This window comes from Salmo salar, chromosome 10 (genome assembly GCF_965601325.2).
Source record: "Salmo salar chromosome 10, fSalSal1, whole genome shotgun sequence".
Lineage (NCBI taxonomy): Eukaryota > Metazoa > Chordata > Actinopteri > Salmoniformes > Salmonidae > Salmo > Salmo salar.
In genome coordinates, this window is record NC_138300.1 from 77,648,899 (window position 1) to 77,666,054 (window position 17,156).

General features: G+C 44.8%; 1 protein-coding gene across 1 annotated transcript in view; it reads right to left on the minus strand.

The window, feature by feature from the left end:
• Window positions 1–17,156, minus strand: part of LOC106561041 (cadherin EGF LAG seven-pass G-type receptor 1) — an 87,012-nt gene that overhangs the window by 12,512 nt on the left and 57,344 nt on the right. The window contains exons 4-18 of the mRNA XM_014124611.3: window positions 16,142–16,257; window positions 15,447–15,535; window positions 5,519–5,676; window positions 4,743–4,906; window positions 4,512–4,637; window positions 3,038–3,204; window positions 2,545–2,730; window positions 2,279–2,392; window positions 2,002–2,176; window positions 1,741–1,882; window positions 1,207–1,327; window positions 902–1,085; window positions 697–798; window positions 358–452; window positions 39–248 (exon numbers count right to left, since the gene is read on the minus strand). Coding sequence (XP_013980086.2) covers window positions 39–248; window positions 358–452; window positions 697–798; window positions 902–1,085; window positions 1,207–1,327; window positions 1,741–1,882; window positions 2,002–2,176; window positions 2,279–2,392; window positions 2,545–2,730; window positions 3,038–3,204; window positions 4,512–4,637; window positions 4,743–4,906; window positions 5,519–5,676; window positions 15,447–15,535; window positions 16,142–16,257 — 2,149 coding nt within the window. The remainder of the gene's footprint in view (window positions 1–38; window positions 249–357; window positions 453–696; window positions 799–901; window positions 1,086–1,206; window positions 1,328–1,740; window positions 1,883–2,001; window positions 2,177–2,278; window positions 2,393–2,544; window positions 2,731–3,037; window positions 3,205–4,511; window positions 4,638–4,742; window positions 4,907–5,518; window positions 5,677–15,446; window positions 15,536–16,141; window positions 16,258–17,156) is intronic.

The following is a 17,156-nucleotide window of genomic DNA, read 5'->3' on the forward strand; positions in this document are numbered from 1 at the left end:
TATACAGCACTAGTTGAAGCATGTTTCTAGCGGCCCACCTCATGGAAGTGGACGTCTCTTGTGGCGGCCATGTCGAAGCCTAGCTGCTGGCTCTCGTACTGCAGCAGGCGGGTCAGGACGCTGTAGGCCGTCTTCACGTCGTTGCCCTGGAGGGCCGCTGTGCGGTTGGTGGCGCTCCGCAGCATGCTGGCCATGCCCTTTGACCTCTCTCCGTCCATCCTGGAGCTGTTGAGATGCAGCTCCTCGTCCTGAAGGTGAGAGGTCAGGGAGAGGTCAGACAGGTGTTTCGATGGTAAAGGAGGGTTTTAATCTCAATGGGACTTCCTGGTTTGAATAAAAGGTTAAACCAAGACATACCTCTTTTTTCAGCTGAGAGAAGGTGAGAGAGGTGCAATTGAAGAGATCGGGAGGCAGCCAGCCATTCTCGTCGCTGCAGTGGCGGATGGCCGTGCCTAATGGGGAGGAGCGAGGGTGAAACAGGGATGGAGGGGAGGAGAAAGAAAGGGGGGGAGAGAAGGGTAAGGAAGAGGACCGATCGTGAAGATTCTCTGTTGACCTCTTGCCTCTCAGCTGACACGGTGAGGAAATCAACAACAACAACAACAGTATAAACATTATAAAGTCTGGAAAAATTCCAGTGAAGTCTATGTAATTCCAAAACATTTTTCACATTCTGAAAAGGCTTGTGGTGCTTACCAGTGGATCCCCTGGGACACTTCATTGCAGCGGGTTGTCCAAACTGGGTCGTTGGCCACCAGATCCCTGCATCAAAGGCCTTGGGACAGCCCTCATACACAACTAGTGAAAAGAGAACAACCAAGCAGAAACTCTCTTAGATCAGAAATTGAATGAATGAGTTAGTGAGATGCTACGAGAGCTTCCAGGTCATAGATTGCCTTACCCACGCACCCGCTGGAGGTGACCTCAGCGAAGGGGTTGTCACAACGGTTGCACTGGCGCCCGATCACGCCCGTCCTGCACTGGCACTGGCCCGTGTGGGGGTGGCAAGAGCGTGACATGGCGCCAAGCTGGAAACACTCACAGGGGTAGCAGGTGTCCCTTCCCCCGGGCCGGTAGTAGTTATCCTGAGGGCAGGAGAGAGCATAAACTAAGCATACAACTCAGGAGGAAATGAGGATAGCTAGCCAACAAGCCCAAATTGGACTTCGACAGAAGGGACTAAGTATGGTAAATACTTTTCAGTACCTTACAGTGACACTCCCCAGTGGTCTTGTTGCAGTCTCGGTAGAACCCTTTGCTGACATCACAGTTACATGGCCCACAGATAGGGTTCCCCCACCAGCCGCGAGCACAGGGTAGGTTGGCTCTGGAGAACAGCAGAACAAGGTGTTATTCCCCTTAGAACCCAGCTGATCATCTCAAGTAAGGATGCATGAATGGAAACCGTGAGCAAATCACAAGGGACTTGGAATGCTAAGCCAATGCCAAAACTACTATAAAGCTGTTTGACACCAACCAATACCAAAGCCAAGGGGCAACAATTAACAAAACCAGATTACTGCAGATGTTGATGGAAGGTGCTGAGTGGTACAGTAGGGGTTAAGTGGAGTTACTGCGGTAAGCTTGGAAACTATGTGAATCGCTTCAAGAACATGGCACAAACATCAGAACCAGCACCAATTCACATCTCAAGGTGAGTTAAAAAACGGAAACTAAAAAAGCCCCAAACTAAAAAACAAAACTGGCCTTAGATCAGTTTCTAGGGATCTCAGTACTCACTTGTTCTGGCAGTACTGCCCGTAGGAATTGTGGCCACACTGGCAACCGTAGCCATGGGGGGAGTTGGGCTGGTGGACGCAGGTGGACACATGCTGACAGGGGTTCAGGAGACACGCGTCTACACAGTCACTCCCGAAGTATCCTGGGGAAAAAAAATAACATGAATAGGTACATTTCCTGATGAAAATGTGTGCGCTTGCTTCAGCTTTCTAAAGGTATTTTTTAATGGTAGTGAAAAGGGTCTTGTCTGGGGGGGCTTACCGGGGTGGCACACACAAGTGTGTGAGCTCCAGTTGTCGGTGCAGCGGCTGTGCTCGGGGCAGGTGGTAGCAGTGCAGGGGTTAGCCACCTTACAACCCTCCTCCACCCGAATCTTCTGACCCTGACGCATGTTAATATTAGCCAGGTTGGTGGAAGTCTCGCCCATCCGCACGCCCTGGCAACACAGGAGAGGGAAGGACCATCAGTGTTGTACTGTCGTAGAATGATTTTGCTTTCCAAAAATGAGTATATCATAGACAAATGGTGTGAGGCTCACCTGCATGCAGCCCTTGAGTCCGTTCTGGACCATTCCATCCTTCGTCATCAGGCCCCCCACAAACAGACTACTCAGCCTCAGGCCTGGCAGCTCATTGCCTATCTCCACTGACCTCTGTGAAAGGCACCCACACATAAAACACTACTACAGAGGCCATGTGTATTGTGTATCACATTACACTTGATAATACACACATTAAATTCACAAACAAGTACAGAACAGAAAACTACACAGAAATACAGTGCTGCCAATCAGTCAGCGAGTACCTGGAACATGCCGTAGTTCAGTGACACCAGGGCCATGTATTTGATGTCCTTCCCGTCTTTGATGCTCTTCAGCTCCACCAGGATGTGGTGCCACTCCCCGTCGTTCACCCTGACCTGAGGGAAGTCCAGCAGGGCCACCCGCTTCACCCCCAGGAACACCTGGAAACGCACGTGTTTGCCGCTGATCTGGAGTCAGGGAGAGAGGGAAATGGTGGTGGGGGGGGGGGGGGGGGGGGGGGGGGGGACAGATGGAAGGCAAAGAACCGAGAGAGAGAGAGAGAGAGAGAGAGAGAGAGAGAGAGAGAGGGTGGCAGGAGAGAAAATCGGGGAGAAGAGAGAGAGAGAGAGAGAGAGAGAGAGAGAGAGAGAGAGCACGATGTTTAGTAATTTAACACCAGCATATTAGCTTAACTTTATGATAGTATTAGCTTTGCCTTTTACTTTGATCACATAGAGGCACTGTATGGACTCTGTACTGCCCCGCTCCACTCACCAGGATGTGTATCTTGGAGAAGTCTCCAGCGTTGGCCTGCAGCAGGGTGCCAGAGCTCTGCCTGGTCCTGAACATCAGACCCATGTACCAGGGCACGGCGATGGTTACCTCTGGCTCGCGCCACCACACCAGGGCTTGGCCGTCAAAGTGCTGAGGGGATGGCATGACTGGAGGAAGGGAAACAGATAGGGAGACTTCAGTTGGAGAACCAAATAGATTAAGAGGAATACAAGTACAATTTTACTTCATCACAAAACAACGTTGATAATACCACACGACAGGCCAGAACGACTAGGCCCGTTCAAGGCCTTGTTCCAAAAATCTGGATAAATCCTGACCCCAAAGCCGTTGTAACATATCCAGGGGCTATCATTGCCATACAAGTAGCTATTCTGTGTGTTGGGTCTTGTAGAGGATGAGCTCAGAAGTAAAAGTTTCGGATAGAGTCTGTACTTGTTTATTGCTTCCCCTACAACCACAGCTGAGCCTTCCACAGGAAATGGTGATTAATACTTGTGCGTGTGTGTGCTTAAATGGGGATTAATATGGGTGTGACTCACATTCATGCTATTGTTCATTACACATACTGTACATACACGCAAATCATAAGTATCAGTCTCATAAGAACACAGATTTAGGTGGGATTGTGAAACACGCAACACTCAGTAATTAGCTGTATTTTATAGCTCGGGACATATGGAAACAAACCCGCCAGGTAATGGGTTGCAACAGTGTTTACACCCACTGTGCCCTTTTTGAGGTACTTCTATGAATTAGGTCAAATGAAGCTTTCCGAAAACATAAAGCCATCAGAGATGTGATTTCCTTTTCCTGCTAACATGATTTGCGTCAGAAAAGTGGAAAGCGTTGGCTCACAGTGTGCCTTCCGTTCTGACCACGCCGCTCTCTCTCGCGTTGCAAAAATAAATGTATACGTACATTTCATTCAATCGTTGCATCCACACTGCTCGCTCGTGTCTGCGTTGCCAGGCGCTAAAATACAACTGTACCACTGCACCATGTGCTTCTGGGTTATAATCAGTTCACCAATGAGATGTGGTGTGGCCCTGGACCAAGTGTAAATACAGTAATTTTGAAATGCATCCTTCCTTCCTTTCCGTCCTTGTTTCCTTGAGGATAGGTATTACTTCTATCAATCAGGCCAATTGAGATCTGTGATTACCTCAAGCCGGCCGGGACAGAAGGATGCAGTATTCCAACAGGGCCAGGGTTAGGGTCAGTGTGTGTGTGGAATGTAGGAATGTCGAGATTGACAGGAAACTTGGCCACATTGACCTCTACTGTCTGTTTCCTCGCCGCTAGCCTTGTGGAGCGTGGCTGCGACATTTTATTTAGAACTCAATTAATTATGAGACACACAGTAAAACAAATACTCACAGGGCACATGCATACACACACAGGGAATCCCCCCCAAAATATATCCAATACACGCACGTTTCCTAAAATCCTTTACCTTGTTCACAGTTCTTCCCTCCGTAGCCTAGGGGACAGTCACAGGAGTACGTGCTCCACTTGTTCACACACATTCCTCCGTTCAGACACACACTTTTAGTGCAGAAGTCCTTCTTCGCCGTGCACCCTGAATAAAGGCAAATAATAATCAGAGGCATCAATAGAGACAAAAATAGAAAAAAGGATGTTGAAATATCAATATTATATCATATATGTGATTATTAGCACAGACCTGCGGCCGTGCCGTTGTTTGCCACAAAACTGGCCATGTCCACAGTCTTGCTGTCTATGGTTAGGTCTCTCATGCAGCCCACAAAGTCTCGGTTCCGGACAGGGAAATCCTCCGGCAGGTTGGGAACGCCACCCAGGAGTAGTGGACCAGTGAGGTCCAGGGACCTAGAGATGGACAACATAGAACAAACATCACCTGCGTTTGATTCTGGATCGAGAGTCAAGGACATTTGGGTATGAGCATGATTTGAGTGACATTGCGGTGCACCAGCCGCACTAGAACATTGACATGAACATTGTAACATTGAGGCCATATTGTAACAATATGCCACCACACAAAACCAAAGGCAGAGAGAGAGGCTGGTCAAGCCACTTACAACTACTTAACCCTTGCATTAAAACCTTTACTGTTTAGTACCTATGCTGGCGTAACTGACACTCAACACAATTTGTGAGAAATGCACCATAGGCATATAATAAACTGCTCTCTATTGTGAAGTCTTGTGATATACAAGCTTGTCCAAAGCAGGGGACAGGCTTACATTTGAATAAAAAACAGATTTAGATATGAGGATTTGCATAACAATAAATATGTTTTTAAACCAAATACTTATACTGATGTAGGTTTTATGTCTGCTGTATAGGAAGATGTAACACGGAAAAACAAATGGCAATTGCTGTCACAACATTCTACTTGCAGTGCAGGGTTACATCATGGGTGAAAAGCTAAGCTTGGCTTGACAGGTGGCTGGATACACCCTTTGAGACTGCACTCACTTCTTCTGTCCTGTCTGCATGCCCTGGGCGGCACAAGAGTAATTCCCGATCTGGCCACCAAAGCGAATCGCCATGGCGATGTCGCAGTCGTCCACGGCAACGACTGCCACCTTCTCATCTGATGGTCCGTGAGGAAAGCCAAGGCGACCAATGTTGGGCTGGAAAGAGAAGGGAGGTCACATGACATTTAAGGTGACAGCAGCTACTAAACTAAGGCACGAATATCCAGTGAGAAAATTTGGCCTTTCAGCCATACAAGTGAGGAACCATATGGCAGCGTAGTCTAGTGGTTAGAGCGTTGGACTTATAACCAAAATGGTTGCAAGGTCGAATCTTCGAGCTGACAAGGTACAAATCTGTCGTTCAGCCCCCGAACAAGGCAGTTAACCCACTGTTCCTAGTCTGTCATTGTAAATAAAAATTTGTTCTTAACTGGTACTGTTTGTACCAGAAGGTGAATGCTTCTCGATGTATAATGAAGGAGGTCATAGTTTGATAGACTGACCTTTTGATTCATGTGTGTAACGGATGTGAAATGGCTAGCTAGTTAGCGGTGGTGCGCGCTAATAGCGTTTCAATCAGGTGACGTCACTCGCTCTGAGACCTTAAGTAGTTGTTCCCCTTGCTCTGCAAGGGCCGCGGCTTTTGTGGCACGATGGGTAATGATGCTTCGAGGGTGACTGTTGTCTGTGTCCAGAGGGTCCCTGGTTCAAGCCCAGGTTGAGGCGAGGAGAGGGACGGAAGCTAAACTGTTACATGTGCATCACGGAGGCACACAGGTTTCTTATTTATTTTAAGCGCATGACTGTGGAGAGCAGACCTGTGGGCTCAAACCCAGTGTGAAGAGGATGCTATCGCTCAGTGATTGTCTGAGCCTAATTGAATTATGGGAGCGGGTGGGTGAAGAGATACCATAGACTGAGAACGGCATTTCGTGTCAAACCCTCCCCCGGGACAACAGTTTCCACCAAGCGGCAATAACAATTGTAGATATTGTCAGCAACTGTCAGTGTTAACCCCACTGCAACTCATGTCACGGCTCTGCCCTTTTTCAAGCTATTAACACCACATTCACATTTTCCACCTAGTTGTCCCCAAACGGCGTCACGTTCGGTGACCTTCTTTCCCCTCACGGTGGATCTGTGCGTGCAGAAACATTATCTGTATGGGGTCGATTCCGACTTAGGAATTTATGCCTTTCCTACGCACGTTATTACTACACACTTCTCAGTATTTGGTATTTAGACTGACCTATTCAGTCACATAACGTGCTCTGAATGTGTGGCTACATTCAATTGCTGAAACCCTCCCACTTGCTGGCCAACAGGTTTTCTCATTGAGTTTTCATTCAATAGGGTTTTCAGTACATTTATCTTAAGCCATCCATTTAAAACCTCTTCAGGATCAGTGGGACCCCATGGGACGGTTGAGCTAACGTAGGCTAATGCGATTAGCATGAGGTTGTTAGTAGCAAGAAAATAAACTTCAGTTTATGTAGTAAATACTTTCTTAACACTTATTTTTTTCTTAAAACTGCATTGTTGGTTAACTTGTTATGGATAGGGGGCAGTATTTTCACGGCCGGATAAAAAACGTACCCGATTTAATCTGGTTATTACTCCTGCCCAGAAACTAGAATATGCATATAGTTAGTAGCTTTGGATAGAAAACACTCCAAAGTTTCTAAAACTGTTTGAATGGTGTCTGTGAGTATAACAGAACTCAAATGGCAGGCCAAAACCTGAGAAGATTCTGTAAAGGAAGTACCCTGTCTGACCATTTCTTGGCCTTCTTTGTCATCTCTATCCAAAACAAAGGATCTCTGCTGTAAAGTGACACTTTCTAAGGCTCCCATAGGCTCTCAGATGGCGCCAGAACATTGAATGATGACTCTGCTGTCCATGGCTGAAAAACAGTAGCGCATTTGGTAAGTGGTCGATCTGAGAACAATGAGACGGGTGCGCGCATGCACGTGAAGAGTCCATTTTACTTTTTCAGTCTTTGAACGAAAACAACGACTCCCGTTCGGAATATTATCGCTATTTTACGAGAAAAATCACATAAAAATTGATTTTAAACAGCGTTTGACATGCTTCGAAGTACGGTAATGGAATATTTTGAAATGTTTTGTCACGATACGCGTCCGCGCGTCACCCTTTGTTACCCTTCGGATAGTGTCTTGAACGCACGAACAAAACGCCGCTATTTGGATATAACTATGGATTATTTGGAACCAAACCAACATTTGTTGTTGAAGTAGAAGTCCTGGGAGTGCATTCTGACGAAGAACAGCAAAGGTAATCCAATTTTTCTTATAGTAAATCTGAGTTTGATGAGTACCAAACTTGGTGGGTGTCAAAATAGCTAGCCTGTGTTGGCGAGCTATCTACTCAGAATATTGCAAAATGTGCTTTCACCGAAAAGCTATTTTAAAATCGGACACCGCGATTGCATAAAGGAGTTCTGTATCTATAATTCTTTAAATAATTGTTATGTTTTTTGTGAACGTTTATCGTGAGTAATTTAGTAAATTCACCGGAAGTGTTCGGTGGGAATGCTAGTTCTGAACGTCACATGCTAATGTAAAAAGCTGGTTTTTGATATAAATATGAACTTGATTGAACAAAACATGCATGTATTGTATAACATAATGTCCTAGGAGTGTCATCTCATGAAGATCATCAAAGGTTAGTGCTGCATTTAGCTGTGGTTTTGGTTTTTGTGACATTATATGCTAGCTTGAAAAATGGGTGTCTGATTATTTCTGGCTGGGTACTCTCCTGACATAATCTAATGTTTTGCTTCCATTGTAAAGCCTTTTTGAAATCGGACAGTGTGGTTAGATAAAGGAGAGTCTTGTCTTTAAAATGCTGTAAAATAGTCATATGTTTGAAAAATTGAAGTTTTCGGATTTTCGAGGAGTTTGTATTTCGCGCAACGCCTTATCATTGGATATTGGAGTGGTGTTCCGCTAGCGGAACGTCTAGATGTAAGTTAAGGGCTTGTGAGTAAGCATTTCACTGTTGTATTCAGCGCATGTGACGAATACAATTTGCTTCGATGTTGGATGATTAGTGTACATGGAATTATAATAACGAGAATAGCGTTCAATAGTAAGCTATACCCTTGTCTGTTGACTGCACTAACCATGGAACTGTGTGATGACACGGCCAAGTATTGAGCCACGCATCAGGTTCAAACTGGTATGGCTTGGTCTGCGCGATATTATCAACTGTTACTAATGATCCTCAGCAACAACCACACGGCTGTGATGGCATTTACAGAGGAAGCAAATGAAGGTCAACTAAACAATGTAATGAAATGGAATGATAATGTAAGCTATACCAACTGAAGGGAACTAACAGTACATTGGAAGTTGAACATGTGTGGTTATTTGGCCTACTGACGGTCGATACTTAACATGACAGAAATAGGAAACAAAGAGTGCCCATCCCTGCAAGTTAAAAGGCAGTAAAATATACATTCTGCATAATGGCACAACGTTTCATAAACTTTATTGTGGAAAAGTTGAAACGCTCAGTTTGCTACCATATGACTGGTTTCACATTTGTCTCCAGCGATTATAAGTTCAAATCGATCTAAAAAGTGTCATGTATATTTACAATTCTAATTATCCAAACGGATATTAATTTAACTAGCTCTTATCAATAGCTCTTGTCCAGTTGTACATTACAGTGCATGAAGAACGATGTTATTTCTATCGGGAAAAAAATTAAGTAGATACTTTTTCGACTATTCATGGTTTCCTCGTGCATAAAAGTGGTGGAATTTTTAGGGAATGATGTCAAGGTCAGAATACGGCGCATTTGTAGACACACCACCACTACATATTGATTTATTCCATCTCCACCTCAAACTAATAGCGTGTGAATAGCATGCTATTCCCATGCTTAAATTCAAGGTCAGAATACTGCGTAGAGAGAAAATGCATAAAAAGGGAATTATGTTATTTTACGCCAGCTTAACTCGAGTCGGAATTGGCTCCTATGTGAATACATCTGTATGAGTGTGTATCTGTCAGTGTGTGCATAGGTGTTTGTGTGTGTGTGTGTGTGTGTGTGTGTGTGTGTGTGTCTGGACCTTTGATCTCCTTCCTGTGGGGGTTTGATAGTGCAGGGAGTATGACCAGTGGATGCCACTGCAGGTGTGACAACAGGAAGAGGTACAATATTGTGGGAGCAGAGATAGTGGAACAAACCATTTCTGTATGGACCTCGATTTGTGCACGGGTGCATTGTCATGCTGAAACAGCAAAGGGCCTTTCCTGAATTGTTGCCACAAAGTTGGAACCAACAGAATAGTCTAGAATGTCATTGTATGCTGTAGCGTTAAGATTTCCCTTCGCTGGAACTAATGGGCCTAGCCCGAACCATGAAAAACAGCACCCGACCATTATTCCTCCTCCACCAAACTTTACAGTTGGCACTATGCATTGGAGCAGGTAGCGTTTTCCTGGCATCCGCCGAACCCAGATTCGTCTGTCGGACTGCCAGATGGTGAAGCGTGATTCATAACTCCAGAGAACGCGTTTCCACTTTTCCAGAGAGCAATGGAGGCAAGCTTTACACCACTCCAGCCGACGCTTGGTATTGCTTGTGTGCGGCTGCTCGGCCATGGAAACCCATTTCATGAAGCTTCCGATGACCAGTTTTCGTGCTGACATTGCTTCCAGAGGCAGTTTGGGACTTGGTAATGAGTGTTGCAACTGAGGACAGATGATTTTTATGCGCTACGTGCTTCAGCACTCTGCGGTGCCGTTCTGTGAGCTTGTGTGGCCTACCACTTCACGGGTGAGCCTTTGTTGCTCCTAGACATTTCCACTTCACAATAACAGCACTTACAGTTGACTGGGGCAGCTCTAGCAGGGCTGAAATTTGATGAACTGACTTGTTGGAAAGGTGGCATCCTATGACGGTGCCACGTTGAAAGGAAGGACATTCCTTTCAGGAAGGACATTCCACTGCCAATGTTTGTCTATGGAGATTGCATGGCGTTGTGCTCGATTTTATACACCTGTTAGCAAATCTTATTTGAAGGGGTGTCCACATACTTTTGTATATAGAGAGTAGAAAAACTACCAAAAGAGTATTACGAGATACTCCTTGATACTGCCATATTTAGGCCATATTCTATTCACATTATGCCACCATATCAAGGTCAACAACAGGAACACAGTGACACTTGTTCCCCTGTCTTTTCCACATATTCTGAACACTCATAAATCCACAGGGATAATTCAAGTGTGTTCCAAGTTCCTGTTCTCTAGGAAAGCCAAAGTCCAAAACAAATATTTTAGCATGTCTTCTCCAAAATGTGCCAAATGAGGTGTGTGTATGTACGTGTGTGTGCGTGCGCGTGTCTGCATATGTGCGCTCATGTGTGTGCTGGTAATGCAGATGGTGCATGCCAAGGCTATGAAGGCCAGGATGAACTAGACAAAACAACTAGCTACTATATTCCTCTCTAGTACTAAGAGTGAAAGGGTAAGTCAAGGTTAACTTACCACAGCTGCGGGAAATTGTTATTTGATACAACATATGAAGTTTACAAACTATGACACCTATGAGAATAAGGGGCAGCGCAATCAGACATTAGACAAAGTATATGTTTAGATTTCCTCGCCGTGAACACCAACACTGGTTATACTTGTTGGGGTACTTGACTTATTACATGATTGCACAACCTTTGACCCTGGCAAAGGGGAGGTGGTGGCATGCAACATGGAGGTCAAGAAACCATGACCTCCACAAGCCACGCGGGAAAGGGACGTGTGTCCGTATGCATGTACAGTGCATTCGGAAAGTATTCAGACCCCTTGACTTTTTCCACATTTTGCTACATTACAGCATTATTATAAAATGTATTAAAAAAACATTTTCCTCATCAATCTACACACAATACCCTATAATGACAAAGCAAAAACAGGTTTTTATGAATTGTTGCAAATGTATTAACAATAAAAAACTGAAATAAGTATTCAGACCCTTTACTCAGTACTTTCTTGAAGCACCTTTGGCAGCGATTACAGCCTCGCGTCTTCTTGGGTATGACGCTACCAGCTTTGCACACCTGTATTTGGGGAGTTTCTCCCATTCTTCTTTGCAGATCCTCTTAAACTCTATCAGGTTGGATGGGGAGCGTTGCTGCACAGCTTTTTTCAGGTCTCTCCAAAGATGATCGATCAGGTTCAAGTCCGGCCTCTGGCTGGGTCACTCAAGGACATTCACAGACTTGTCCCGAAGCCACTCCTGCGTTGTCTTGCCTGTGTTCTTAGGGTCATTGCCCCAGTTTGAGGTCCTGAGCGCAAGGGAGCAGGTTTTCATCAAGGATCTCTCTGTACTTTTCTCCATTCATATTTTTCTCAATCCTGACTAGTTTCCCAGTCCCTGCCACATTCCCACAGCATGATGCTGCCACCGCCATGTTTCACCGTAGGGATGGTGCCAGGTTTCCTCCAGACGTGACCTTGGCATTCAATCTTGGTTTCATCAGACCAGAGAATCTTGTTTCTCATGGTCTGATAGTCCTGGCCACTCTACCATAAAGGCCTGATTGGTGGAGTGCTGCAGAGGGCTGTCCTTCTGGAAGGTTCTCCCATCTCCACAGAAGAACTCTGGAGCTCTGTCAGATGAACCATCAGGTTCTTGGTCACCTCCCTGACCAAGGCCCTTCTCTTCCGATTGCTTAGTTTGGCCGGGCGGTCAGTTCTAGGAAGAGTGTTGGTGGTTCCAAACTTCTTCCATTTAAGAATGATGGAGGCCACTGTGTTATTGGGGACCTTCAATGCTGCAGAAATGTTTTGGTACCCTTCCCCAGATCTGTGCCTAGACATAAACCTGTCTCGGAGCTCTACAGACAATTCCTTTGACCTCATGGCTTGGTTTTTGCTCTGACATGCACTGTCAAATCAAAATCAAATCAAATGTTATTGGTCACATACAAATGGTTAGCAGATGTTATTGCGAGTGTAGCGAAATGCTTGTGCTTCTAGTATCCAACAGTGCAGCAATATCTAACAAGTAATATCTAACAATTCAACTGTGGGACCTTATATAGACAGGTGTGTGCCTTTCCAAATTACGTCCAATCAATTGAATTTACCACAGGTGGACTCCAATTAAGTTTTAGAAACATCTGAAGGATGATCACTGGAAACAGGATGCACCTGAGCTCAGTTTCGAGTCTCATAGCAAAGGGTCTGAATACTTATGTAAATACTTATGTAAAACTCTTTGTTTTACATAAAGTTTTCTCTTTGTCATTATGGGGCATTGTGTGTAGATTGATGAGGGGAAAACAATTCATCCATTTTAGAATAAGGCTGTAATGTAACAAAATGTGTAAAAACTGAAGGGGTCTGAATACTTTCTGAATGCACTGTATGTGGAGAGGAAGGGGGGTTGGGGATAGGGCAAATATTTAAAGTTCTGCAGGATAGTCACAAAGAAAACTCTGAATCAAGGTACTCAATGGAAGTTTCAAACCAAACCACATTTAGTCCTCTTTCCCGATCAATGATGATATTTCAAAATACTACAGGGGACAATATCAGTTCTAGCAGTAGATTGACCCAGCCAGGACTTGGTGGTGTATGACAGAGTAAATAGGTGATGGCTGGTGTCGTAGTGGGACCCCAAGCCATTAATTGTCAGTAGGAGAATGACCCCACAGGAGAGGACCGGACAGTGTTTATGTGGCTCCACGGGGGGTGAATATGAATTGAGGAGAGGGGTAAAGTACTCCCTCAGCTGCCCTCATTGTCACAGGATAACACAGAAAGAAACCAGGCTAGGGGGGAAGGGTGTTAATTAATAACTACAATACATCAATTCACACCCAAACAGCCTCTTATCAGGTAGTTATCTACAGACTGCTCTAGTTAGGCTAGTTTAACTTCTGCTTCGAACATTGAGCCATTTGTTTGTAGAAAGACATTCGGATATATCTGTAAAGTTGATTGAAACCCCTATTGAGATACTGTGCCACAGGGTTTGCCTAGGATCAGGCTCATGCTCTTACAGATACAGTATGTGCAGTGCATTCGGAACGTTTTCAGACCCCTTCCCTTTTTTTTGTTACATTACAGCCTTCTTCTAAAATGTATTAAATACATTTTTTTCCCTCATCAATCTATACACAATACCCCATAATGACAAAGCGAAAACAGTTTTAAAAATATTTTTACAAATTTATATTAAAAAAACAAAATAACTTATTTACGTAAGTATTCAGACCTTTTGCTATGAGACTCAAAATTGAACTCAGGTGCTTTCTGTTTACATTGATCATCCTTGAGATCAGGGAGGTGATCAAGAACCTGATGGTCATTCTGACAGAGCTCTAGAGTTCCTCTGTGTAGATGGGAGAACCTTCCAGAAGGACAACCATCTCTACAGCATTCCAACAATCAGGCCTTTATGGTAGTGGCCAGACGGAAGCCACTCCTCAGTAAAATGCACATGACAGCCCACTTGGAGTTTGCCAAAAGGCAACTAATGGACTCTTAGACCATGAAAAGATTCAGCAAGATTCTCTGCTGATGAAACAAAAATGTAACTCTTTGGGTTGAATGCAAAGGTCACGTCTGGAGGAAACCTTGCACCATCCCTACGGTGAAACATGGTGGTGGCAGCATCATGCTGTGGGGATGTTTTTCAGCTGCAGGGACTGGGAGACTAGTCAGGATCGAGGGAAAGACGAACTGAGCAAAGTACAGAGAGATCCTTGATGAAAACCTGCTCCAGAGCGCTCAGGACCTTAGACTGGAACGAAGGTTCATCCTCCAACAGGACAACAACCCTAAGCACACAGCCAAAACAACGCAGGAGTGGGACATGTTTCTGAATGTCCTTGAGTGACCCAGCCAGAGCCCGGACCTGAACCTGATCAAACATCTCTGGAGAAACCTGAAAAAAGCTGTGCAGCGACGCTCCCCATCCAACCTGTCAGAGCTTGAGAGGATATGCATAGAAGAATGGGAGAAACTCCCCAAATACAGGTGTGCCAAACTTGTAGCGTTGTACCCGAGGCTGTAATTGCTGCCTCGGGTACAAGTACAGAGTAAACGGTCTGAATACTTTTGTAAATGTCATATTTCCGTTGTTTATTTGTAACAATTGTGCAAACATTTATAAAAACCTGTTTTTGCTTTGTCATTATGGGGTTTTGTGTGTAGATTGATGAGGGGACAAAAACAATTTAATCAATTTTAGAATAAGGCTGTAACGTAACAACTAGGGGTACCCTAGTGCATTCTCACATAACTGTGTTGTTTTCAAAAGCTAACCAAACCTTAAAAGTTTCTGAAAAATAACTCATATATCTTTCAAGGAACAGGTCTCTCACTGGGCGACCATAATAATTTCCACTGGCCATAAACATAAAAATCCCTGCATAGAAAGCCCTGAAATATTTATATGGTGAGATCTTCCTGTTTAGTTACACAGGCCTAAACCAGATTGTCTTTCAAAACAATAGTACAATGCTCAAATAGAATCTCAATAATCCCTGCTCTTGTCTTTGTGAATACGATGGCCTCAACTTAACTCATCCCTGAGCTTCAAAACGCCCCAAACAAAGACTAGTGTGTCTGTTCCCATGACAATCCTTTAAAAATCTGAACTCTGTATGGACTTGGGGGGGGGGGGGAATAGTATGGGTGCCCTACTTGAATGACCTTTGACCTGTTAGATTGAGGCCTGTAGGTTTACGAGGGCACTTCATTTGGGTTCATAATATCCTTATCCTACTGGTGCCATAGTATCCTACTGGTTCCCAAACTATTGACCTCTCCCTATCTCTCTCCCCCACCCCACCACACACCTCATCACTTACCCTTCGGACAGGGACATGGATCATTCTATTATGTTCTGAAGAGAGGCTCCACATATCCAGGAAGCGCACTTACCTTGTTGTAGTAATGTAGCTGTACTCTATGCCACTGTCCATCACTGACCCCACCTAGGACAAAGGGTGATACTGTGGTTTTGACTTCTCCTACAAGAAAGGAAATAGGATATAGGAAACAGGAAAGTGTTTAATCGACATGGAATCCACTCCAACTGAGTTTGGCCATTTTCATAGATACTTCCTCTCAGGAAGTTCACTCTATCTCACTTCTCATTCTTTCTTTAAAGTCACAAACCCGAGTCTGTGTTTTACCCAATGGCAACCCTGTCACTTGGTTTGGTATAAAGCTGAGGGATTGGGCTGGGGAAGACCAAGAAAAACACAACCTTTTGGACCTCTGAGGTCTTTCAATATTGATGCTACTCATCCAGAACACAATTATAGTTTAATGGAAGGCGAGTTAATGATTGTTTTTTTAGGATAATACCTCCATGGCATGAATTCCCTGCCAAACTCAACACACTAACACTAGGTGAACTGCATGATCACTGTTTACCCTCAATTTTCCCAGGTATCTGAGGGTTGGCTGCATAAACTTTGACCCCTCCCACAGCTGGTTAGAACCTCCCTGTTAATGAGATTTTGTATTTCACAGAGAGGGGGGTAGGAGAGAGAAGTGAAGCGAAGAGAAGCAAAGGGAACAGAGGAAATCGAAGTCTGGCCATCTCTTCTCTGAACCCTTTATGTCCTCACCTGCTGAGAAGGTGAGCTGGATTTGTTCCTCGATGATCTCTAAGGCGATGAAGTCGTGCTTCTCGTTAAACCTTCCGTTATAAAGTAGTAGGACATTCCTCTCTCTGGTGGCAAACCTGCAGGTCACACAGGACCGAAGGTCACTTTGATTGTACAGTACAGTATATTATCAGCAGATGAAGGCTATGAAGAGGAGGGGAACATTCACAGGAGAGCTATTTAATGGAGCCATTTAATGGTCATTTAGCTAGTCCACAGAGTGTGGTTATATCTCTTGAGGTAACGCGAGAACAATATCAGTTGTGTGCGGGGCGGGGGGAGGGGGGAGACATTGAGAGACAAATTAGCCTAGGAAATGAGGGACAATAAGAGAGAAAAAGGGAAAATGGAAAGAATAATCATATTGGACTATGGACAATGAGAGGAGCAAAAGGAATTTGGAAAATGACGGAGGGAAGGAGGACTGGTGTGGACAGACATAGAACCAGGGCTAGTGCTAGGAGCCATGCTGCTGTGTGTCATTAACCCTATGGCACTTAGCGGGTATGGGCACAGGAGTCAGAAGCCACATGGCACAGGGCATCGTGACAGGAAACCATGATCAACAAAGCCAAAGGGCACTCTGGCTCCATGCACCCCTTCCTGTTTTTACCTTTGCCAGGGAATGTGTGAGCTGGGCGCTAGAAAGAGATGTTACACTACAGCCTTTACATATCCCACATCACCCCAGGCAGGGCAGCAGGCGCAAACAAACTCTCAAAGTATTTGAAAGAAAATGTATACTCTTTGAACCCAGATCCGCATCTAACCACTGGATCAAACGGCTTGCTCTTCCTTCGCGATGCAGAACGCAAATGTCATGGCTGATGTAGCAGCCCTGTGATTCAGCACTTCTGTGATTTAAGGTTCAGATGTGCCTAAACATGTCCAGTCGGTGAGACAAAGACGACGGGGCGCTGCTTATTTGTATTGCCATGGATACAGCCATTACTGCTTATTACAAAGGTGTTGTATA